The sequence below is a fragment of the Phodopus roborovskii genome, unplaced genomic scaffold (genome assembly GCF_943737965.1).
Source record: "Phodopus roborovskii unplaced genomic scaffold, PHOROB, whole genome shotgun sequence".
Classification (NCBI taxonomy): domain Eukaryota; kingdom Metazoa; phylum Chordata; class Mammalia; order Rodentia; family Cricetidae; genus Phodopus; species Phodopus roborovskii.
Genome location: NW_026126447.1, coordinates 2098572 through 2125829, shown reverse-complemented (window position 1 = coordinate 2125829; position 27258 = coordinate 2098572). Strand labels below are relative to the sequence as shown.

Genomic DNA, 27258 nt, shown 5'->3' with positions numbered 1-27258 from the left:
TGCAACAAATGCTTAACAAGAAAACAGTCATAGGGGAATGGAAAATTACCAGTATTTTAGTATCTAAGAAAGTAATGGAAAGGATGGCTGTTAAGATGCTAACTTTGCCATGGAGTTCTCCACACTATTTAAGTGATATATAGATAATGAATATAAAACAAACTCAACTGTGCATGCCTTCTGTACATTCATATTTAGTGTATAATAAAAATGATATTTCAACTTAATTGGTGAAGGGATGGACCCTTCTGGTGATTGTCTAGCCATTTTTAAAGTTGTTGATTTCAAAGAACTAATTCTGAAGGTGTAGTGGAAACCAACATATCATATATATATATATATGTTTGGAATTCTCAAAATATAAAAGAGAAAGTGAAATATAATTACTCCTACTACTCACAAAATAAACTCCATGAATGTGAGGTAGTGAAATAATAATAAAATGTTAAAAATAATAGATTAATATACAAAAAGTAAATTTTATTATCCTGTAGCTTTCTAAACATTGCAAAATCATAGTTCACAGAGGTTCTGTGACATAAAAATCAAGATTAAAATATAAACCTAGAGTAGAAGAAAGTTTGAAAATATATGGAAAGTAAAGAGTTACCATCCAGAAAATACACACTGCATGTACAAACCAATGAGGAAGGGACAGATATCATAGCAGGAAAATGATCAAAGCACAAATATAATACACAGAAAGAAAAATAGAAGAGGCCACAGCATCAGGGAAATGCAAATCCAAAGAGGAATGAGTTATTTTTCCCAATCACAGAGTGACAATAATGAACATGGATGATGTAGAAAAATCAAGTCCCTCATTTATCAATGATGGTATTGCAAACTGGTTGAGCCTCTACAGATGGCCATTTAGTAGATCTATCAAAATTTTAAAATTCATAAACCATTGACCCAGCAATCCCTCTTCTAAGAATCTGTCTTACAGAATACACACATGTGCACAGTGATATATCTACAAAGGTCTTCATTCTGGCAGTATTTGCAATAACAAATAGCTACAAATGACCAAAGTGCCCATCAATAAGAATTAGTTAAAAGCATTATGGTACATTTTTACTGTGCAGTACCAAATAACCATTTTGAAGACAGATCCATAAGTCACTGGCTTAAAAAAATCTCTAGCAACATTAGGTACAAATGCATATCTTACGAAAATATTTTGTGAATTTTTCATATATATAACCAACCATATGTTTGTGTTTGCGTATCTATGTATATTGTGTATGGTATTTATATGTGAATGTATATATTTAAATGAGTTGTAAACATTTTAATAGGATATATAACAGATAATAGGGATGACAGTAGTTCAGGAAATAATGAGCAGAAAAAAGTTTTACATTTTACTTTACACATTTTGATTCTGTTGACACACTTACTACAGGCATATTTTTAATCACAGCTGCACAAGTACTTGTGTATATGAATGTGTAAATAAAGATATAGAGAATAAATCCTACACAGTTTACTAAGTAAACCATTTGTCCATATTGACTGGGAGCCTTCTGAGATAATGGGTGCAATTAGACTTTACAGAGTACTTGCTATATGTTCTGCACTCTGTAGCCAGTCAGTTCACTTGTGCTGAAACTGTTGAGTGGGATGTACTTGTGTCTAATAGATGTGAAAAAAATGGCAGATGGGTAATTGACTTCAGCAAGAATCCTGGATGAGGCCTCTTTCTGGGAGCTCCCTGCTGAACTTTGGAGAGGAAATTGTGACATTTAAACAGGTCACCAAAGCATCAACACAATACCCTGGACTACCAGATGGAAATCATGAAAGAGTGACAGCCTTCTTTATGTATGAGAATATCCTGGATTTTCACTAGAGTGATCTTGAGTCAAGTTGTCAACAGAACTTGTGTATTTTCTGCCTTCAACAACCTTCCAGGAACATAGCTACATTTTCCAGCACCCATCAGCTACATGTTCAGAACCATGGCTGCATTTTCTATCCAAACAACTCCACAGAGACTATTTTTTTTGTTTAAATTTTTAACAAACTTGTTTTACATGTCAATCCCAGTTCCTACATCCTCCTATCATCCTCTCTTGTTGCCCCCACCAACTCCCATCCCATCTACTTTCTGCTCCCCAGGAAGCAGCAGACTTCCATAGGGAATCTTCAAAGTCTGTTATATATTTTGGAGCAGGATCTAGGCACTCCCCATGTGTCTAGACTGAGGGAGTACCCTTCTATCTGGAATGTGCTCCCAAAGTCCATTCATACATTAGGGATAAATACTGATCCATTACCAGAAGCACAATAGACCGCCCACTTCTCCTAACTAACACCCACAGTCAGGGAGTCTGGGTTGGTCCTAAGCTGGTTTCCCAGATGCCAGACTGAAGTCCATGAGCTCCCCCTTGTTCAGGACAGCAGTTTCTGTGGGTTTCTCCAGCCTGGTCTTGACCCTTTTGCTCATCACTCCTCCCTCTCTGCAACTGGATTTCAGGAGTTCGGCTCAGTGTTTAGCTGTGGGTATCTGCTTCTGTTTCTATCACTTACTATATGAAGGCTCCAGGATGGCATATAAAGTAGTTGTCAATCTCATTATAAGGGAAGGGCATTTAAGGTAGGCTCTCCACTGTTGCTTAGATTGTTAGTTTGGGTCATCCTTGTAGCTGTCTGGGCATTTCCTAATGCCAATTTTCTCTTAAAACCTATAATGGCTCCCTCTATTATGGTATCTCTTTTCTTGTTCTCCTCCATTTTTTCCCTGACTCAATCTTCTGGCTCCCTCCTGCCCACCCCTCCCCTCCACTTCCTCCTAATTCTTTCTCCCTTTCCCCCATGCTTCAAATTTGCTTGGGAGATCTTGTTCCTTTCCCCTTTTCCAGGAGACAATGTATGTCTCTCTTAAGGTCCTCCTTGTTTCCTAGTTTTTCTGGCATTGTGGATTGTGGGCTCGTAATCCTTTGCTCTATGCTCTATATATAAGTGAGTATATTCCATGTTTGTCTTTTTGTGACTGGGTTACCTACCTCATTCCTGAGTCATCTTACAGTCAAATTTAAATAATCTCTACTGTCTTTGGGAGAAAAGATAGAGGAGATGAAGAAAGATAAAGCAATGCATGCTGCATGATGTTTGACGTGTAACTCTCTAACAAGGCTCAAGTGTAAACAGAGCATCCCTAGAATTGGGGAATTCTAGGCTTACAAAAAACTTGAACACCAACTTTGCCCCTCTTTGTACACTCTTCTATAAGAGCATCATCTTTGAATCCTTCTTTTGCTAATGTGTTCAAGGTGGGGGGTAATATTAGTTTTACTCATTGTGTTAAAATTAATATATGAATTGCCCAGTGAATAGGAGAGGCTTAATACATAGAAATACCATATGATTGCTACTACTGTAATGAATTTAATAGTGTCATTTTTGTAGTTGACATGTCGCATGACTCCATGGTATATTAGTGAATTATGGTCAGATGAGGGAACTTACCTGGGGACCAAAGAAGTTAAGCAACTTTCTCAAGTTCACAGGCCCCAAGCAGCAAACAACACATTTGTCCAGCTCTCTCCAATTATATATCTTATTCTCTTGCCTGATTGTTAAGTTATGCACAGGTTCTCTGTGTACACAATTACAAACAAACCAAGAAATGATACATATTCAAATACTGCTAGTTTCCATGCTAATTTTCAGGTGTAGAGATCTCCATTCCCCTCTATCTTCCCACCCACCTCAGTACTTCATTGTTGTATCAGAAAACTCTTTAAAACTCTTTCCACTCATACATCTTTAAATGGGAAATCTTATTCCCACTCTCCACTCAGATGTTGTCTGGACCACACAGGAGCCCATCCCTGCTTCAAAGAGATGTTAAGGGCTCATCTAGCTGTCAGACATTGAGAGACCAGGGGAGACTACTAACAATGATAATGGAACAGAGGATGTTTTTGTAACTATGTTGTACTGTCCATAATCCTGAAGGGTCACTTTTGTTACAAGGACAATACAAACTTTAATTTTTTTCTACTGTATTCAACCTTGGTTGACAGACACACGGGGAATAGATTCATATTTGAGAAACTAGCTGATAATTCCCTGTGAATTGTCCTGTAATGCCCTTAAAATCTGTACTTGTGGAAAACTGCTTTTACATCTACTTCATGTATGGATGTGCATGCCAGTGTCCCCCTTGACTCCTTTAAAATGTCACAAATGACATTCTTTGAATTTATCCATTTTCAGGATTAATGTGCTTTCCTCCGGATACTATGCCCCAGATAGATTTCAACCAAAACAGCTGTCTCCTTGCTTAAACTCTGATCAGTTTTTAGGCAAAGGAGTTCCTGGTTTTAAGTCACATCCATGGGAATAGCTAGCATGTAGGGTTAACTTTTGGCTGTTTTGTCATGCAGATGTGTGGAAGAGTACAAACTGGCTCCTGATGGCAAGTCCTGTCTAATGCTCTCAGATGTCTGCGAGGGACCAAAGTGCCACAAACCTGATTCCAAATTCAATGACACCCTCTTTGGAGAGATGCTACATGGTTACAACAACAGGACCCAACATGTAAATCAAGGCCAAGTCTTCCAAATGACCTTCAGGTATGGGATAGGTGCTTGTTTGCACATTTGTAGTCCCTGGTGCAAAGTCTGGGCTGGGAAGGAAAGTATGGGCGAAGTGGAACAGAAACCTGTTATATTGGCTAATACCTTCCAAGGAAAGTTAGAAGTCATCAGTATTTATTCCATCAGATACTTTTCCACTGACCTAAAACTTATTATACCCTTCTGTTTCTTCTATATCTATACATATATTTTAATTTCAATCAGAAATCATCCTCTTAGTACACCTAATGAAATTTTTAAAATTTTAATTTGTCTTTCAGTCTATTGGAACTTAAGTATTCCATAGATGTTGCTTTAAAATTTCAAAAATACATTTAATAAAGTATTAAATAAAAACTTGATCACCTACAAACATTCTGCATTAAAATTTTCCAGAATGCTCCTAAAACACCTGTCTCCTTCACTATCCACCTTCTTCCTATATTTGTCTATCTACAAGTGCATATACATGCTCCTCAAGTCTCAATAGAGCTACTTGAAAATGCTTTTTCACTCTAGTAACTTGATAAACACTTATTTCCTGGTCTGTGATTCAGTAGTACATGGGTAATTAAAAGAAACACTCATTCAATGAGAAAAGAGAACAATGAGTTGAGTTGGCTCAGTTATGCAAAGACTCAGCATTCGGGATTTGTGTGAAGGGCTTTAGACAGCTGAAGAAACCAAGGTCATTCAGGAAGGATGTATTGGAATGGAATTTATTTACACCTTGCTAATGACCTGTATGTGGATAGAGTGAGAAGACTTGATCCATGTGGAAAAGTGGGTTGTCTTAAAATAGCAAAAGATCCCATAATTTTAGATAAATATTCATGAAAACAAGACTGTGCTTTGTAATATTTGAAAGCAGAGTCCCCCTAATCACTGTAGAGGCCATAAAACTCAGCAGCAATTTATCATCATTCTTATTAATAGAAATAATCATTGTAGTGGGAATGCCAGTGTGACCATTTTTTCATTAAGAATTAGCTGATGTTAAACTCATCTCCACTGTTTTTGATACCACAAATACCATTACTTCTTACTTTCATTTTGCCGATCTTTTCTCCACTCTTACTGTTAATAGTAACTATATTGCCATTAACATTAATTCAGCACATGCCTCAAGTATTTCAGCACCCCTTCATCTATTAATGTGTGTAACCCTGTTATTTCCTTTACAAATGGGAAACAGAAATTTAAAATAACTTTAAATAAACCACCTTTCTAGAAAAATTAGAGATCACAGACACTGCCACTTTGGTGAAGTAGAACATTTTTGAGTGGCCTCACTTTCCCCTTTACTATTCAAAATTTCGTGCCAGAAAATTAAGAGACTGGAGTCACTGTCAGATAGGGTTCATAATCAGGTGTAAGTGTGACTCCAAATCCTTGCTCTTATCTTTTAATTCAACACACCTCCTCACCTCCCATTTTAGAGAATGAGAACGGAGATGTGAACTCTTTGGAAGCATATTATTGTGGCCATAGCATGGTCTCTGGATAGCTGCTTTTCCCCAAGTATTGTCTTAGTAAAAATTCTATTGCTGTGTAGAGACAACATGACCACTGCAACTCTTATGAAGGAAAACATTTATTTACCCACCCCCAGATCCTTGACAATGCTTGGAAGAATCATACGCCATAAATATTTGTCTTTATTTGAATAAACATTAACTTTAGCTTGGAGAGGATCCCAGACATAGTCTCATATACCTTAGAAGTCAAAGGAACTGGGGTTTGGATCACTATTAAAGTTATCTCATGGAGGCTGCTGAGACTCAGAACTCTGGTTTCCTTACCAAGCACTTGTCTCCTTTCTTCCTTCAACTTTTTTTTTGGGGGGTGGTGGTAGAGCTGAGAACTCTGAGACCATGGGATACATTGATGTTAAATTTCCTTTTTTTTTTTTTTTTGGATTTTTATTTTTAATTTATTTTATATAACAAAGTCCATTTAAATGAAAACAAACATTTATAGACAATATTTGGGAATGTGGGTGTCATTCTTTCCAAACTACTTCCTGCTGGTAAGGGGCGCTGTCATGGGGGATTCGAAGAAGATTCAGAAATCCTGGCTGTAGTCTGTAAGGCTGCTTTGTCCAGCTGTTTTAAATGTAGGATCACCTGGTACTCTGTTTCAGGTGGTCTGGCTTGATCAAACCACATTAGTCTGGAAGTAATCCACATCTTTTCATTTTCTGTGGAAACAAAAATAGAAATCCTTTTCCCCAGTAACTTGTGAAGGAAAACATTTAATTGAGGATGTCTTACAGGCTTGAAGGTTTATTCCATTACCATCATGGCAGTATTTATGGTGGTGCTCAAGAAAACATTGTGCTTGAAAAGGAACCACATCTGGATTAGCAGGGAACAGAGAGAGAGAGAGAGACAGAGAGAGAGAGAGAGACAGAGAGAGAGAGAGAGAGAGAGAGAGGGAGGGAGGGAGGGAGGGAAGGAGGGAGGGAGGGAAAGACAGAGAGAGAGAGGAAGGGAGAGATAGAGAGAGGGAGGGAGGGAAGGAGAGAGAGAGAGAGAGAGAGAGAGAGAGAGAGAGAGAGAGAAACTAGGCCTGGCATGAACATTTGAAACTCAAAGCCCACCCTCAGTGACTTATTTCCTCCAACAAGGCCACTCCCACTTCAACAAGGCCATGCCCCCTAATAGTACCAAGCACTCAAATCTAGGAGCTTATGGGGGCCATCCCTATTCAAACTACAAGATGTACTATGCTTCTTATTAAGGATATGATGCAAAATGAGACACTGTGATATCATATGCCTTGCCACTTAGATATCCCTAGCACAGGGACCTTATGTGTTTAAACAATTAAGAATGGAATCTACCATGGTTTGAACAGAGTTTTAAATATGCCTCTGTTGGGCTAATAGCAAAAGTATGGATTAGAGTTGATTGCTGACATGAAGTATCACTTAGCTAATACTTGGAAGATAAACAGTAGTTAGCATTGGAAAGGGCTTCAATGGACGATAATTATTCTAAGAACGGAACAAGTTCTCTTGTTTCAGGAAATGAAAGTGTTTTTGAGGAGGAAAATTTAGAATAATGATAGGAGATGAATCTGAGGCTGAGCCTGAGGGTGTGTCAGACCAACTCTGCTTTCTAACAAGTATGGGGGAACTCTTAAATCATGAAAGGAGGAGAGTATGCAATGACTAAATTGCATTTTCAACCTCACTGGAGGATGTGTAGAAAGTAGGCTATATGGAAGAGTGTGAAAAAAAAGGGGTGTCAATCAGGTGTCTGTTTTGGAAGCTATATGATTGAATGTGTTGCAGGCTTCAACTAAAGATGATAGAAATTATATCAGAGAGAAAAGGAATTTGAGAAGAAAATTGTGAGGTCCAGTGAATAATTGCAAAGGAAAGGAAGAATTGAAAGAGAATTCAGGAGTGAAATGAGTGATTGGCAGCCTCAGTGTAAGTTCTAACAGTCTGAGCCTCCCATTCTTAGTTCTTTTCATTGCTCTGGTGTACAGACTAAAAGCTCAATCCATCTTCATTGGAGAGTCTGTGAAAGAAATTGAAGAACTGTCTATATCAACTATCAAAGCTGAGATTGTATAAAATTAGCTTTCTATAATTTTAACAGTTTACAAAAGTGTCTTGAGTATTATGATGGATAGAATAATGATGCTTGTAATCCAAAAGGAAAAAAAAAAAAAAACAAATAAATTACCCCTTCCCTTTGCAGAAGGAAATTACAAGCATAAGAGATGGCATGCACAATTGAAGAATAAAAGCAAATTTTAATTCATAAAGCAGTATTCTAAGAAAATCTTGTATTTTCCACAAGTCACATGAAGACTTTTAAGAGCAATTAGAAAAAAAAAAATAAAGAACAATGCTGAATACAGGGCATATGAACTAGAGCTTGAAGGGTAGCCAAGAACAGTGAGTCTTCAAAGACAGCTATAAAAGCATTTTCCTGTCCAAGAAAGGGTCTGCAAAGTCCCAGATGTAGAGATGCTTGGGAAGAGATCAGGAAATGGACCCCAGGCACACTTGGCATTTTGTCACGTGCTGGTTACTGTGATGAGCAGTTCACCTGTTGGATGCTGATTGATTTCGCATGGTAACCAATGGAAAGCCTGGCCCATGAGAAATCATCAAATGTGTTACTTTTTTATTCTATTTTATGAGGATTCAGTTAATTCAAATAGAAGACCCAACTGGGTAAGAAGCTTCTAAATCCTGAACAGAGGAGAGGCAGGGGCTACTGTGCTTAGTCTGATCCAGAAGCCTTTAAGATTTTCACCATCAAAAGCAGTTGCCATTTCTCACCTCCTCCTTCCTCCCATTCTTTTTCCAAGTAATCTCTGGCCCAGTCTAGAGAGTAGCCAGCAGGCACTTCCACCAGCCGTCCTGCCATATGCTTCCTTTCCTGATAACTGCCTAGCCTGAGATATCCATATTTGTACTGGCTGCGGTGTGGCATGTGACAGCATAGCTCTTCCTTGTTCTCCTGACTGCTCCTCTCGATATGACCACACCTGACACCTGCTGATGGAAGGGTTTTCATTTCCTCCCTTGAAAAACCCCTCAAAGAACAACCTGGATTGCTTTGCAAAATACTTTTAAGTTAATTCTGAATCAAAGGATTGCATAAAGCCAGACTCATTGTGGCCTAACCTTTTGTCGCTCTGACAGATGGATATTTGTATGTTGGTATTCACCATGATTTGAGACTTCTCTGGAACTGAAACTTAGAGTCCTAACTCTCAGACCACATATCTCTTTTATTTCAAGTCCTGAAAAGAAGAGAATATGCCAATGTCCTCATACCATGCACTACACTATCATATGCTGGTGGGAAAATGTGGTCCCCACTCTCAGTGAGCAGTCAGAAGCCAGATGCCATGGGAGAGTGCCAGGTTCACTACTCACGGGATCTTAGGCAAAGGCCATCAAAAGGTGGCTCCATCTTTCAAGCTGCTCTATGTAGGCTGCAGACTGTCCCCTAAGGATGGATATAATATAATATTATATATATATATATATATATATGTATATATATATACATATATATAGTTTAAAATCCCTGCCAGGACAATGTTGTGTACAATGTGTGAGTAGTAAGCATATTGTAAGCCTGCACTGTGGAACAAAAGGATCAGAGGCAAGGAAAATGAGTTGAGAAAAGAGGTCAGACTCACAAAGCAGAGCTACGGAAGGAGAAACAATGATGGAGTCAATGAAAGCAAGCTCAGAAGCAACCAAAACAGGTTGACAACTTTGTAAAGGGTTGAAGAAATGAGGAAGAAGACAAAAAACAATAAAAAATTAAATAAATAAAAAAAAACAACCAAAAACAGTGAGAGAGTAGGGACAGTTTGTAGGCTGGAAGGGTTGAAATAAAAAAAAAAAGAAAAGGAAGGAATGACAAAGAAAGAAGAATGCTGTGTTCATACTGCAGTTGAAATGAGGTTTCTCCCAAGATACTGTGAGAGGCTCACCTTAAGAGGCTGCGTGTTTCTGAGAGAGATTACGAATCTGGTTCAAATGGACAGGAATGGACATAAAAGCTTTGGGTAAAAATGTCAAGTGCTGTGAAAATGGGAAGAGCCGATGATCTCACATCAGAATTGCTCCTAACCCCAGCCAGTGGTCCAGCTTTCTTTCTAATCCCTTTTGGTGCAGCATTGGTCTTAATGACCCAAGCAGAGATGCTATCCTTCCCTTAGCTCTTGATCAGTGTGGGAATCAGTAGACCTGTGGGAGTGAGATAAACTCATAGAACTGATGGCATTTAATGGTTTTTTTTTTTTATTTGTTGTTTTTACTCCAAACCTCTTCTATCCATCCTATTTCATTGCAATAAGGAAGAAAGGTCAGCTTGGGTCATACCTTGTGGAGATTTAGATAAACATCAGTCAGGAACTATTATTGAGCCAGGAGTCCTAGAAATGGCAGAGGACAGGTTGCTTAAGAACAGGGCTGAGCAAATTACAATGGTAGATTTTACAAAAGTCTCATAAAAAACAAAAAATAATGCAGTCCTGTTGACATTTAGTCAGAGACCTTCAATAATGACCTGCGAAGAACACAGGTTCAAGAGATATTTGCTAGAAAGGCACTTTCCAATCTGGTCTGCTTATCACATAGCAAAAGAAGAGAGTTTTGGGTAAGAGGTGGGATTTCAGATTTCTGCACCCACCCACCCACCCACGCTGTGTTAGACAGAAGGGCTCTCTTTAAGAATTTGAGAAAAGCTGGTCTTTCTAGTTAGCAATGCTGACTTGCTCCATGTGTGAGGAGACTGAGTTGCATCAGATGAAGTAGCCTCCAAAGCTGTTCTGAACTGTTTTATTTTTCCTCACTCTTTGCTGAGAGATGGCTAATTATATATTCTATTTCTGAATCTTTCTTTTTCTTTACTCTCTTTCCTGTTCCACCCTACCTTTAAGTATGTATGTAGCTTTTATATGTCTTGTATTATATGACATAGTATCTCGTTTGAATTTTTTCAGTACCTATTATAAAGTGGCTATTAATTTGGCTTCCCAAAAGGAAATAGTTGTATGTCAAAATGTACTAGTTTTTGCTTTAGAAACAATCAATTTCAAAACCTCAGTGATGGATAAAAAAGTGTTTCTGTGTTGATTATATCACCTTTCTCACAACCTGACAGGGATCCTAGTCACTCTGCAATTTGGGATCTCTGATCTGACTGAAGAAGCCTTCAGTATATCTGTGAACCCTGTTGTAGGGCGGGCAGGCTTGGGAGCATCCAATACCCAGAAATGGCACTGAGTTCATGCAGAATCTTATATGAGAGCTAACATTTGCCCAAGGTTCCTCCTTAATTATGGATTTGCCAGCATTCTGTAGTACTTAGGCTATGGAACATGTACCACTACCATTTAATTATCACCAGGAAGCAGCCATTGCTATTTTAAGTATTTCTTAGCTATGGAAGGTGACCCGACTCTCAAAACTTCTTACTAGTGTAGCAAAGGGATTTGGTTCCTGAGGTTTAAAAAACTGACTAAATATATACACACACACACAAACACACACACACACACACACATATATACATATATATTGTTTTAAAACACACACATATAATATGTATTGTTTTAAAAGACACACACACACACATATATGTCTAAATGTATGAATTTGTGCCTTAGAAACAGTTTTACAACCTCAGTGATGGGTATGAAAGCATCTCTCTCTCATGTATACACACACACACACACACACACACACGTATATATATATATGAAGTACAAATATTCAGTTACATGATTTCAGTTAGTTTGGAGATAAGTGCTAGGGCTAGAGTCATCCTCTCAACTCTCACCCACCCAACACATATATTTAATGAATTCATACACACAGATATTAATGAGTGCTCACACATTAACCAATGAACACACATATAACAAATGCACACATATATAAATGACTGCACGCATTAATTGCACACACATAATACAATTGCACACATATGTTTATGAGTGCACACATTATTGAATGCACACACATATTAATGAATGTTACATGAAATTTTCAAGGTAGAAGCATAACTGCCTTTTGTGCTGTGTGCATCTGTGGGAGATAAACCTGTGAGCTTCCTGGTGAGTTAGTTGAAAAGAGCAGAAGTTCAGTGCTCCTCCTGGAATGCTGAAGAGAGCCTTGTTTAGGAAAAATAAGTATCTTGACTGTGTTAATTCATTTTGTTTTTGTGTGAATGTCCTACAGTGAAATATATCTCATCAGGAAGTGGGACTCATGTGTGTGTGTGTGTGTGTGTGTGTGTGTGTGTATGATGGAATTTGATGCTGAATAGTGATGAATTGCCCCTTCTTCCAGCATGACATTGAAAATATTAGATGAGTCTAGCTGTGACATAGGTTACCAAAAAAGGAAAGTCCATAGGAAAAATGCCACTGGCTGCACGGCGCATCAGACTTGCTTACTTCCTGCTTCCCTTTCACTGTTACAAACTTACCACAACTTCAGATCCATTTTAATTCCCTTGTTCATAACTGATATTGTACAAACATTTTTTTTTTACTATTGTCAATGTCTGTTTGTGAGTAGTATAGGTAGATATTTCTCCCATGACATATAGAAAGAGTAATGTAACCATTATATAATTTTCTTCTCCTAAATTTTTTGATCCTTGGTTCTCAGAGTCCTTTGAATGCTGAGCAGCTACTTCACCACTGAGAAATGCATCTCAGCTATTTATTACATTTTCTGTTATGAGTGGACAAGCTGAGAGGGATAATATATGGCATAGTATCAAAAATAACACAGCCTATAAGCAGCAGAACCAGGTTCTGACCTTCACTCTTAATCAGTCTACAGTCTTGAGATGTGTGTATGTGTGTATATGATCAGATGTGTGTATGTCTGTATATGGTCAGATATGTATGAATCTATGTGTGTATATGCACATTATATATATGTGAGTATACGATCTTGAGCCATATGAATTTCTGAGATCCATAAAGCATATAATATCCACCAGAAATACTGTACCTGATAACCATTCCTAAAGGTAGGAATCTTCCATTTGTCCCCTTAGGATTCAGAAATACAGATTATACCAGTGCTTCTGAAACTTTTATTTGCATATTAGTCACTAGGGCAATGTCCTAAAATTCAAGCTCTACTTGAGTGGGTTTAGATGGGGCATAAAAACTAGAATTTCCAATGAACTCCTGAATCTGTGACCCTACTTTTAAGAACAAGATGTTAGGCCACAACTTTTATTATCAGTGGGGAGCATAGATGCCTAGATGGTGCATGAAGATGAAGGATTCTTGCTCTCCCACTTGCCTGTCTAAAATTAGTCACCATATTTCAAGGCCAGTGCACCAGAGAACAATGGATTCCTATAGAAGCTCTTCCCTGTAATCCTTTACCCCTTGACAAAGTACAGAGAATATGTTTCAGTTTTCAACCTCGGGGCAAATAGATTTCCCCTTCTATCTGAAAGGCACTCAGAGAGTAATACAGTAAAGACTGACTGGTGTCCATACACTCTGCTCCCTGATGAGCACAGGGATACTCAGAGAGCAGCTCTGATGTGGGAGTCACTTGTATGAAGGAAGTTTCTGCTCTGTGTAGGAGAATTATAGCTGAGCTCCAGATCCAAACCACCTTTACATGCTCATGCTGCTCATGCTGTAACTTTAGCCATTACTAGAAGCAACAGAAAGCTACTGTAAACAGCAAAGAGTTAGATTGTAGCCTGCTTTAAGGCAGAGAGAACAATTCCAACTCCTGGAATGAAGATAGAAACCTGTCTACAATGGGCATTAGCTAAAGTAAAAACTTCATCTTTTTTAATACTGAGACAAGATCACATACTACAAACCCTACTATTTTAATTGAGGAAAATATAAAATTAATAGATAGTAAAGATTGTGTGTGTGTGTGTGTGTGTGTGTGTGTGTGTGTGTGTGTGTGTGTGTGTGTAGAAGGAAGAGGATGAGACGCAGAATTGCATTCCATTTAAAAATGAGCCCCTGTAATCTTCCTTCTATATATATTGAGAAAAAAAAAAAGAAAGTGATCTAATTTAAGTTAGTTTCAAGGTTTCTTCTTGGTGTATGCATCTCCACTATACCGAACATGGTTTTTCACTGAGGACACCAAACCTTTTACAGACTGGAAACCCGCATCTCTAGTCTGTAAAAGGTACTAAAATAACAAAACCAACAAGGTCTATGTTGCTTCAGCACACAATTCCCTCCCCCTCTTTTCATTTTGTTTTAAGAGTTCTGGCTTCAAAATCCCTGACTACATACTTTTTCTAGGAGGGGAAAGCCTCTCTGAATCATTGAGACATCTGAAGCAGAGACAATTTTTGAAGAAGTGCAATTTCATTACACTCGAATGAAGGCAGTAACTCAGGCTGGTCTAAGCACTCAGAAGTAAAAGTCCATAGGGAACCTACAGAACAGATAAGGATAGATTGTAATTAGCACAGTAATTGTAATTAGCAGAGCAATTGTAATTAGCACAGTGATTGTTTGTTCATAATGGGTGCTTCCAAAGTGACTCCAGGCAGTTTGTTCTCCTAAGTATCTTCTGCCATTCCCCCTATGATCTTGTTTACACTGCTAATGCACTAATGTGCTTAGCCATCTCTTTTATAAGTAAACACTTCAAAGGTATGAGCCAGCCCACCCCCTGGTCAAGCATTATGCATCCTTAGTTAATGGTGTCCACTGCACTGAAATTTTTATAATATTTGCTTTTCTCTAAGGCATCATTGGCACCTTACTCTTCGAAGAGCTCATGCCTCACAAGTCATTTGCTGTTGTTTTATTAATTGAGAGATGGAATGGTATGATGCAAAGAAATGCATTTGGACTCCAAGGTTCCAGCTGGCTTTTCCATTTATTCCCATTTATTAAATTTTTCTTGAATACTTGTAATATATTGAGTCACATTAAGAACTTGGATGCCAAAATGAAAGTGATAATTAAAGGTTTTATTCTCATATACATGGACCACTCACTGCCCAAACTCACTTTGTATTGTGTTATGTGCCATGATGGAGAAATGCATGGAGGCTAAGGAATCATTCTGTTACCCCATCAAGCCCCATCTTGGTTGTGGGACAACAGCAGGGAAGAATTCCTGGAAAGGGATGTTGAACAAGACTCAGGAGGATTCAGTAAGTTTCAGCTGTGTTGAAGAATGTTTCAGGGATGTAACAGAACAGGGTATGTATAGATAAGAACATTAAGCATGTAGGTTAAAAAGAAAGATGGTTCCATCAATTACAGGATGAGAACTCTATGATGATGGGGTATTTATCAATCTGATTACATGGGTAGGCCAGTTCAGGCATCCTCTCTACTATTGCTAGGAGTCTTAGCTGGGGGTCCTCCTTGTAGATTCTTGGAGTTACCCTAGCACCAGGTTTCTCTCATAGTGGCTCTCCATTAAAATATTTCTTTCGTTGCTCTTTCAATGGATCCCTCACCCCTTGGCTATTTAATTCCTTCCTGTACTCATCCCCCCTCTGCTTCCCCTTACCAAGACCTCACCCCCAGTTTGCCCCCTTAGGTCTCATCTCATTTCCCTTGCCAGGGTGATCCATGTGTCCCTTTTAGGGTCTTCCTTGTTACCTAGCTTCTCTGGATCTATGGAGTGTAGTCTGGCTGTCCTTTGCTTTAATCTAATATCCACTTATGAATGAATACATACCATATCTCAGTTACCTCACTCAAGATGTTTTTTTGTTTTGTTTTTTCTCATTCCATCCATTTACCTGAACATTTCATAAAGTTATCATTTTTCCCCCGCTGAGTACTACTCCATTGTGTAAATGTAACACATTTTCCTTATCTATTCTTCAGTTGAAGGGCATCTAGGTTGTTTCCAGGTTCTGGCTGTTATGAATAGTGATACTATGAACATTATTGAGCAAATATCCCTGAGGTATGATTGAGATCCTTTGGATATATGCCCAAGAGTGGTATCGCTGGGTCTTTTAGTAGTTTGATTCCCAGTTTTCTTAGAAACTGCTATACTGATTTCCAAAATGGCTATACAAGTTCACTCCCACAAGCAGTGGAGGAGTGTTCTCCTGATTCCACATCCTCTCCAACAAAACCCATCCTCACTAACTTTGGTCTTAGCCATTCTGATGGGTGTAAGATGGTATCTCAGAGTCATTTTGGTTTGCATTTCCCTGATGATTAAGGATGCTGAGCACTTCCTTAAATGTCCTTTGGCTGTTTGAGATTCTACTGGTGAGAATTCTGTTTAGTTATGTACCCCATTTTTCAATTGTGTTATTTTGTATTTTGATGTCTAGTTTCTTGCATTCTTTATAAATTTTGGAGATCAGCACCCTTTCAGATGTGGGATTGGCAAAGATCTTTTCCCAATCTGTCACTTTGACTTATTGATAGTGTTCTTTACCTTACAAAAGCTTTTCAGTTGTAGGAGGTCCCATTTATTGGTTGTTTCTTTCAGTATCTGTGCTACTGGTGTTATATTGTCTCGTGTCAATCTATTCCAGGCTACTTCCTATTTTCTGTTCTATCAGGCTCAATGTAGTTGGATTTATTTTGAGGTCCTTGATCCATTTGGATTTGAGTTTTGTGCATGGCAATAGATATAGATCTATTAAATAGACATAGAGATCCACAACCAAGAACCAGTCAAAGCTCTGGGAATCCACTTGAAGAGAGGGAGGAGGGAATATATGAGAAAGGGATGTCAAAATCGTGATGGAAAATATATACAGAAAGAGCTGAACCAATATTGTGGAAACTCATGAACTCTAGAGTTACAAATGTGGAGACTCCAGGAAACTGATCTCTGCTCTCCATATGTGGAAGACAGTTGTGAAGCTTGGACTAGCTGAGGGGCCCAAGGCAGTAGAACCACAATACAAACCTGGGACATGAGCTATATTGTTGAAGCCCATTCCTTAGGATGTGATGCCATGTTCAGTGGCAGTAAGGATTATGATATTATCCTGGTACATGAGCTAGCTTGTTGGACCTCACTCCCCATGGTGGGATGCCATGCTCAGCCTTAAGGCATGGGAGAGGGGCCTGGCTATCCCCCTATTGTGCGAGACTATGTTGACTCCTCATAGGAGCCCTTACCCATGTGCAGGAGTAGACTGGGGATGGGAAATGGTAGAGTTTAGGGGGTGGGAGGAGGTGAGGGAGGCAGGAGGAGGTGTGGGAGGGAGAACTATGGATGGAATATAAAATGAAATTAAAAAATTAAAAATTAAAAAAAAAAAGATGGGCAGGGCTGGAGACATAGCTTAACAGCACAGAGAGTGTTTAATATGAGCAAGGCCCTGGATCAATCTCTATTAAGAAAGATAAGAATGTTGATGATGGTGGCAGGAAAATGTGATCAAACCCTTAGACAGAGGATAGGTAGTCAATCAAAAGCTTATGTAAGTACTGGTATAAGGGTACTGTTACTAGCTCCAAGGATGTTTGTGGCCTAATAACATTTATGAGCCTTAATTTGCTTACCTTTAAATCAAAGGACATAACAGTACCTACCCTATAGGAGAATAGTGGAGACATGATCAGAAAAATGAGGTTAAAATGCTAGCAACATTTTCCTAACATGAATTCAAGGATCTGTGAGGTCCAGCTTATTTTAAATTGTTGTGCTATAGTGTGCCTTCTGTCATATTTGTGATTATGTGAGATGTGAATTTATTGGTATTACTTTCTTTGTATTCTTTCAAATGAGATGAAAAAGTCTATTCTAAGCTCACATTAATAAGCCTACACATGCATATTTAGAAAATTATTTTGTGTGGAAATATTTCCATTTCAGGGAGATGCTCTGAATAGAAATGTATTTAATAACAATTCCAGTGAAAGATAGGATCACAGTGCATTGGATGTAAATTAATACAGAAAACTCCAAGGGTGGTGACTGGGGTTTTATGTATGAATAATTCCTATTAATGATAATCTTGTGAAATCCCTCAAAGGTGACTTTAGGAGTCCAAAATGAACATTCATTTTTATGTCACTTGATATTCTCAGTGGAGTCAATGTGAGCAGCTAATTAGGATACACAAGAAAAAAGCCAAAGCTGTAGGCTTTGGAATTGTCCAGGGCTGGTACAATCAGGTCTTACTTGTGGTTGAGTCAGCTAGTCACTCTTCCATCTGTCAAGAGGCCTGTGTGACCTTGGAGCTTCTTGAACTGGGAGGAAAGGAAAGTAAAACAAAAAAAAAAGGTCATTCCTGCTTTATCATAGCTCAGAGAACAGTCCTTGAAATGATACACTTATAAGTCTCTACTAATTTCCTAACTATATTAGTAATTTTTGCAGACACAGCCATTGGGAACTCTAAGCCCAGAGGCTTTACTGCATTTCTATTTGCTAAGGAGTAGGAATATAGCCCCAAAATTAAGCAAAATTGCATTAAATTCTCCTTCAGCTTGTAATTCAACACATAAATCTTTGTTGCATAATTATTATGCTCTGTGTTTTAGGGATTCAAGTTGAACAAGACTTAGAGGCTAAAGCTGTGGTAAACAGCGAAATGATACATTCTTTTCATGTGCTTTCCAAGTCTACATCCCTTAACATTTTTTCCCCCATCCTAACTCCACACCCACTGAGCAGAGCTAAAATAAGGTTGCATTCTCCCCAGTGGGGAACTTTAATACTAAGAGATAGCATTTTGTTGGATGCAGTTGAGCAGTAAAGGGCTACAGTCCATGTGATTTCTAAGATTCTTTTACACATAGAAAAATAACTTTTGCTACCATTGAGGAAGTGATACAAGTACATTTACTAATATAAGTTCACAAATTTGTTGGACTTTTTAACATCTGGGCAATGGTGTCCTTGCTTCCTTGATGAATACATTTTAAAGGGATTGTTCTTTTATCCTTGAGAACCACAGTCTCTTATAAGACTAGCCAGAAACTTTTTGAAAGACTTACTTCTTAAATGTACGGCAAAGAATTTACAAACATTTCTAAAAAGTATTCCAAGAATAGGTTAGCCCAGGGACCTCTAGTCTGGAAGCAGCTAGTCTGAAATATAGAAGGAATGCTAGAGCCATCTTTTTGCATCTGGTAGTGTACCTCCCTAGCCTATTCTTTGTTGTAAGTATTATGTTACATCTTAAACATTGCCTTGGCTGTGACCCTTTAATGTCAAATATCTGTATCTGTGGCGATCATTCATTCTTCCTCCAAATTTACTTGTTTATTCTTTTATTAATTCTTTGAGAATTTCATATAGTGTGTTTTCATCACATTCACCTCTGACTTATCCTGCATCCACCACCACATCCCTTACCTTCATGTCCTCTGTTTTCCTGTCACTGGTTTTTGTTTTTTTTTTAATTTGTGCTGCCTATATACTCCTAGGAGTGGGTGCAGCCATTGGAGTGTTGTTTATCTACAAGCAACCATACCCTTAAAGAAAACTGACTTTCCCCCAGAAGCCATCAACTGACAATGGTTCATCAGCTTGGCTTTAGATGCCCATGAAGCCCTTTCTACTCCATACTAGAATGTAGACTGAGTACAGGTCTTGTGCAGACAACCACTTGCTTCCTAATCCTATTAGTTATTTGAATAGCTTTCAGGAATTTCAATGTGTAAATATAAGCAAATAAAAATAATTCTGACTCCCTGTTCACAAAAGGAATATGAGGTCCATTGTTTTCCAATATTTCCCATGTAATGGCAGCCCTTAAAGGTCTTTCCACAGGTAATATGCTTCATTAAAATAACAGATATCATCCTAAACAGGGGTGATGGATCCCATTGGCAAAGAATATGATGCCCTGTAATTTGTGCTTACAGAATGCATAGGGACATGGGTTTCAGAAGCAAGAGATCCAATTTCTTTGGATTCTCACAGGGCCATTTTCAACTTTCCCAGCCTCAGCCCTCATGTGAAGAAGATTCCATAGCATTGTGAGGAAATAACGTAAGTTCTTGAGAACCTAGTCCTGGTTAGAGCTTTACTGTAGTAATGGTAGTAAGAATAACTTGTACACAGAGGTGGGGGAAGTTATGCTATATCACATATTGGTGTAACTTCGACCAATCAAAAACATTTTTGAATGTCTATAATATGGCACTTGTTGCTTTGGAAAACTTGAAATATAACTTATAAAACCCTTTCTTTAAGAACTTTCATTGTCATGCCTGGGTAACTGCATGAAATTAATAGTCATCATCTTCTATGTTAGTAAAATTATTCTCATTAAGGTAGTTAGAGCCAAGGGTGAATTGAAATGTGATTCAAATATACTTAAGTTTAATCAATGTATAGTTTTAAAATTATGCTGTGATTAATAGCTCATGGGCAAAATGACTTTTTCTTAAGTGTTGAGATTTCCTGTGTCCCTTATCTATTTTGAATAATCCTCATTTGCTTCTCATGAGAAGAAAGTTCTTTAAATTTTTTTAGGTGGCAATAAAGTTTACTTGATCCTTTGTACCAAACAAAATAGCTACATCTATAGGGATAAAGGCAATCAATAACAAAGTAAATACTCTGCCACAAAATAAAGTTCTAAGAGGAAAGAAGGTTAGGTAAAGGGACTGGCATGTACTGGATAGGAAAATCTACTTTTTGTAGGCTGGACACAGATGAGTCCTTTGACAGGATGACTTTGCTGGTAAGATTTTTAACAAGGGAGGTTACATGCCATGCATATATCTGGGGACTAGTTTCCAAGTAGATGGTACAGCAAGAACAAAAATCCTTGGCATATTTTATAAGCAAAATGGAGCCTAGGTAGACAGAACCAATTAAAAGTAGGAAGCATGCAGCTGGATAGATGACTCGCTGGTTAAAGCACTTCCACAAAATAATGAATATCTGAGAGTCTGATCTCCAGAACCCAGTAAAGGTGACATTGACATATCTACCCACCTGTAACTCCAACTTTAGAAGGTTTAGATGGATTCCACAGAGAAGGCTAGCCAGTGAGACTAGCCATATCTATGAGATCTAGGTTTGACTGAGAACTTCTACATCAATGAATAAGGCAGTAGAGATAATTCATAACAACAACCTTGGGCCTTCACATGGGCACATACACACATGCGCATGCATACAATCATGCACACACACAAATTGAAAAAAGAAAAACAAGTCATAGGCAGAAAAGTCTGAAATAAACAGGAAATGGTGTTATATAGGTGAGCAGGGTGACTAGGGTATCATACAGTGAGTCAAGAAGTAGAGCACTACAGAGTTTGAGCCAGAAGAGAAAGAAACCTATAAATGGAAGTTTCTGTACCACCTGGTCCCATAGCCCTTCATTCCCAAATAAACACACAGAGGCTTATATTAATTCTAAAGTATTTGTTCAATGGCCGAGGCTTTTTATTGTCTAGGTCTCTCTTAATTATTAACCTACTTCTATTAATCTGTGTACCTCCATGTTGTCTTGGCTTATTGGTGATGCCTGGACCTCTTGCTTCCTTGCTACATGACCTCTTTAGTGCCTACTCACTCTCCTAGTTCCTCTTCCCAGAATTCTCCTAGCCTAGTAGCCCCACCTATACTTCCTGCCTGGCTACATCCTGCCTGTCCATTAGCCAAAACAGCTTTATTCATCAACCAATAAGAGAAACATATATTCATAGCACACAAAAGGACATCCCCCATCAGAATCCAGTGCTTTCTTTGAGTGAAAGAGGGATGTGATTAAAATGATGTCTTAAAAAGACTGTTTCAGCTAGGGTTCATAGACTGAACTTACAAAATCTGGGTTGAAACCAAAACCAGTTCCTAGACTTTTGCCAAGGTTTAAAGGAAAGACTATTGATATAAAATATGTTGCTAGGCACCAAAATGTTATGGGGTGGCCAGAATCTGGGTGGATCCCAAAGGTGAAGCAACAAAATTTACTGATGATAGAGTCCAGGAGGTAGGTTTGACTCTGATTTTGAAGTGTGCTGTGGCAAATATTGAATGCTATTGAGGGTGTGAAGAAAGTTTGTAAGAAGACTAGGAAGAACTGGAATAGTAAAATTGCTTTTGATCATGTTTTAAAAAATAATCTCTTTTGGAACTTTTTAGTTATTTATAAAAGTAAGCAGTAATGTAATGAATCCCTAGGTTTGCCTCATCGTGCTTCAGTAACCATCATGTAGTCATGTCTAATAGACTTCCTCATGGAGATGGCAGGAAATCAGTAGGACATGGCAGTCTGCAAGAAAAGCCTGACTTGAAGCTCAGAGTTCATATTATTAAATATACAAAAGATACAAAAGAAGAGAAGGAAGGTAAATTAACTGCCCAAGACTTTAGTCTTGTTCTCAAGCAATCATGGAGATTAGAAAACACTATTGAAGGAGACAAAAGGTGAACTTGAATGATATTATCAAGTAACTCAGAAATCCAACCCACCTGTTGTAACACATTCAGTTTTTAAAACCTGACACATGGTATAAGTACCTAAGACACTATTATCCCTCTGCATGCATGCACTTTCCCTTCCCTTCCTTTCCCTTCCCTTCCCTTCTCTGTCTCCATCTGTCCCTGTCTCTCTGTTTGTGTCTCTCTCTCTTTTCCTTCCTGTCTGTCTTTCTTTCTTTCTATTGAGCCTAGCCTCAAACTCACAATCCTCCTGCCTCAGCGTCTTAACTGATTGGAATGCAAATCGGCTTTACCATATCTGCCATCTACATGCATTTCTTTTTACCAGATGATGACATTTAGGTGCTGAGAGATTAAATACTTCTCTCAATGCCATCTGTCTTATAAATAGTGCTGCCAAGATTGAAATATAAGCAGTCCAGCTTGAAAAACACATCCTCAAACATCTCCTTATTCTTTTTTTTTTTTACATATCAATCTCAGTTCCCCCTCCCTTTCTTCCTCCATCCCTCTTTCCCTCTCTCCCCCCTCACATGCACCTCAACCACCCTCCTCTCCCATCCCCCCCACTCCACATGTAGAGTGATGTCATCCAGGAGGGGTCATCTAAATCTGTCAAGTCATTTGAAGTAGGGACTAGGACTTCTCTCCTGTTTCCAGGTTAAGGGAGTATCCCTCCATGGGGGATGTGCCCACAGTCTGAGTCAGTCCCATGCTGGATTCCCAGGCATCAGTCTGGGGGCCCGTTAGCTCCTCCTTGTTCAGGTCAGCTGTCTCTATGTGATTTTGCAGCGTGTGATCTTGTCCTCTCTCTCTGCATCTGTATTCTAGTTTGGCTCAGTGTTTAGATGTGGGTGTTTGCTTCTGTTTCCAACAGGTACTAGATGAGAGCTCCATGATGGTGGATAAGTTAGTCATTGATCTCATTATCAGGGAAGGGAATCTCCCTATTCTTAAACTGCTTAGTTGGTCACACATTCTACCTATGTCACTATGCTAGCCAAAGGGACCCAAGAGCAATGATAATAAATGAATAGGGATATGCTATATTAAGTAAAGCATTGCCATGTCAAAGATACCACTGGGTATTATGTGAAATGAATCATAAAATGTACTTTGTCAATAATTCAATAATGCATAATAATAATAATAATAATAATAATAATAATTCCTACTTAGTGATCGCATACCTATGGGACTGCCATTTTACCAAGTAGTTCAAATGCTGTATCATGGGAAGGAGCCAATGTCATATCTATTCTCCATATGAAGATGGAAAGAAAATGACCATTAGGAGAGAAATGAAAGTTTTGTTGTGCTCCCTATTGGCTTGTGATTAAATTAGTCAGAAAGAAAGAAAGAAAGAAAGAAAGAAAGAAAGAAAGAAAGGAAGGAAGAGAGAACAGCAGGGGATTTGGGCTAAAGCATATATGGGCTCACATTCAAGTGTGGCACAGTGAGAACTGAGACCTTGGACTGTTTTTGCCTCCCCATCCTTATAATTTTCCAAGGTAGAGCCAAGCATCTACCTACCAAAGTGTCAGAAAGTTGGAGCTATATGTTAAGAGCTAGTTTTTGATTTAACACTTTTAAATTAAAAGGGTATTTACAGAGATCTACAATGATGACCCCAACTAACAATCTAAGTAATAGTGGAGAGCCTACCTTAAATGCCCTTCCCCTATAATGAGATTGATGACTACCATATATGCCATCCTAGAGCCCTCATTCAGTAGCTGATGAAAGCAGAAGCAGACACCCACAGCTAAACCCATAGCCGAACTCCTAGAATCCAGTTTTAGAGAGAGAGAAATGATGAGCAAAGGGGCCATGACCAGGCTGAAGAAACCTACAGAAACAGCTGACCTGAACAAGGGGGAGCTCATGGGCCCCGGACTGATAGCTAAAAAACTAGCGTAGGTCTGACCCAGACCCCCTGAACATGGGTCTCAGTTAGGAGGCCTGGACAGTCTATGGGACCTCTGACAATGGAACCAGGATGTATCCCTAGTGCATGAAAGGGGTTCAGAAGGCCATTCCCCATGGAGGGATATTCCCTTAACCTAGTGACATGGGGATAGGGCCTAGGCCCTACCCCAAATGACTTGACAGATTTTGATGATCCCTCATGGAAGGCCTCACCCTTCTTGGGGAGTAGATGAGGAATGGAATGGAGGGGTGGAATGGAGGGGCATGAGAGGATGGGAGGGAGAGGGAACTGGGATCAATATGTAAAATAAGAAAAAATATTAAATAATAAAAAGGGTATCTACATGTATCTATAGGTTATTTACTTTATGTATGTATATGGGAAATTAAATATTTGTGTATCAGACAATCATCTTTTCCCATCTTCATACTGGTAGCCATCTTTGGTCATAACCCATCATGTTCTTTCCTGCATTGCACTTCAGTTTTCCACTGTAGAGTTTAAGTGATAGCTTAATTTGGTAAGGAGACTTTAGCTTGGGACTCAGGCAGACCTAGAATTTAATTTAATTTTTTGCCTTATTACATTTATTGCCTTGATCAAGTTACCTGTCTCAGAGTCTCCTGTCTTACCCTATAATTTCCTCGTGTGGTACTTGGTTAAATAACACATTGTTTAGGTCAGTTGGCACATAGGAGGTGATCAGTACATGCTGATGACATTCTCTCTAATTCACAAGGCTGAATCCATATTTATTCACATGTCTCCTGACAAAAAAAGTAATAAACATCCTGGGGGCAGGGGATGTTGGAGGTGCTTACCTAGCAAGTACAAGGGCCTGAATTCTAATTTTGATGTGTTTTTTTTTTTTCTGTCTACCCTTTTCTTTCTTCTTGTTCTTGCATTCTTGTTCCCATTCTCCTCCTTCTCCTTCTTCCTTATTTTTTGGCTAGTTTTGCTTTTTTTTTTTTTTTTTTTTTTTTTTTTTTTGAGGCAAGTTTTCTCTGTAGCTCTGACTGTCCTGGAACTCACTTGGTACTCACAGACACCAGAGTGTCTGCCTACAGAGTGCTTGGATTAAAAGTGTGTACTGCTACTGCCCAGTTTGGTCTACACTTTCTTTATGAGTATTGAATTAGTCTAAAAGTTGATTAATAAATTGGAAAGCAATAAATAAGAAATAGGGAGAGTAGGAGGGAAAATGGAAGTGGAGACAGAAGAAAGTCAAGCCTAGACATCTCCATGAGTTTTCTTGTATGACTTGTTATGGGAAAAGGAGCCATTTCAATTTATTTACTCATCCTGAATGTATCTACACACTTGTTCAACATCCTACACTAAACATTAATTTCTATATAAGGTAGTAAAGACACAAAATGGGGGTTGACAGTGGCAATGTATGATTACATACATGTGCATGGATTAATGTGTGTCTAGATGGATTCGCAGTTGTATATTCATGTGTGTGGAAATTGTAAGTCAACACAAGTGTCTCTTCAATCACTCTATGCCTTAATTTTTAATGTTTATTTGTTGATAATTTCATACATACATAAATAAAATATGATCATATCATTGCTCCATTTTTCCATCTAATTCTCCCTAAGTCCCCCTAATTCAGGGGTTCTCAACATTTGGGGGTCAAATGACCCCTTCACAGAGGATGGCAAAGACCATCAGAAAACACAATTATTAATATTATAATTTAAAACAATAGCAAAATTACAGATATGAACTAGCAATGAAAATAATTGTATGGCTGTGGGTCACCACAACATGAGAAGCTATATTAAATGTTTGCAACATTAGGAATGTTGAAAGTCACTGTCCTAACATGTCCCCCTACCAACCTTGTGTCATCTTTCTTTAAAAAAAAAATAACCCACTAAGCCCAAGTAGTACTATCCATATGTGCATGTACATGAATCAATCCCCTGGAGCATGGGCAACCTATCGATGATAACACAACAATGAAGATGATTCTTTCTCCTCCAGTAGCTATCTACTGACAATAGCCTCAACTCCCTCATCCATGCTGGAATTTTCCCTGACTTGCACTTTACAGATCTTGTGAAGGTAACCTGAGCATATGAGTTCATGAGTACAATAGGCACATGCCATTTAAAGAAAACAGCATTTCAGAGCATGTCTCACACACTCTGCTTCACACAATATTTGGTCTCCTCCTTTATGTTCCCTGAGTATTGGAGAGGAGATTGATAGTGATGTCCCATATAGGGCTGAATACTCACAGTCACTTGTTATCAACTTTTGGATCAGTTATGATTTTCTGTACTGATAGCTGTCCAATGCAAAGAAGAAGAAGAAAAAGAAGAAGAAGGAGGCAGCTGCTGCAGCCCTGATCTTTAGTGTAAACAAAGACATTTAGAATGCAATTTGACAACATAATCATATAGCAAAATAACAATAGTTGATTCTACCATATGCCTATGATCTCTCAAGACATAAGCTGTTGAACAGGTGTGCAATAACACATTCTTTCCCTTCTGTGGGACAGGCCTTAAATTCAATTGTAAAGTATTTGATTACTCAACAACAATCATGTCACTATACACTAACTGGTACATCTTGCCTGTCAGGTCAGTACTGTAATATGCAGGGTCCAGCACTGGGTAAAAACATTAATGTGTTTTCTCCTCCAGGAGCCTACATGGCACTTTCTGACATTATGAAAGCTGGTCAGCAATGTCTCTTACTGGACCAAGAGCTTATTGATCCAGCTATATTGAGTAGCCAGAAATCCCCAAGGATCTTTCTGTCTTTACCTCCCCAGCATCAGGATTGAAGACAGTGTCATCCATGCCTAGGTTTTGTTTCAAATTGTGTGTTGAGTATTTAAAGTCCTTGCATTTGTGAACCAAACACTT

General features: G+C 38.5%; 1 protein-coding gene across 3 annotated transcripts in view; it reads left to right on the top strand.

Moving 5' to 3' along the window:
• Astn2 (astrotactin 2) overlaps positions 1 to 27258 on the top strand; it is a 951602-nt gene that overhangs the window by 616827 nt on the left and 307517 nt on the right. For all 3 annotated transcript variants that reach the window (XM_051188027.1, XM_051188026.1, XM_051188028.1), the window contains one exon: positions 4398 to 4586. In XM_051188027.1, the coding sequence (XP_051043984.1) occupies positions 4398 to 4586 (189 nt within the window). The remainder of the gene's footprint in view (positions 1 to 4397; positions 4587 to 27258) is intronic.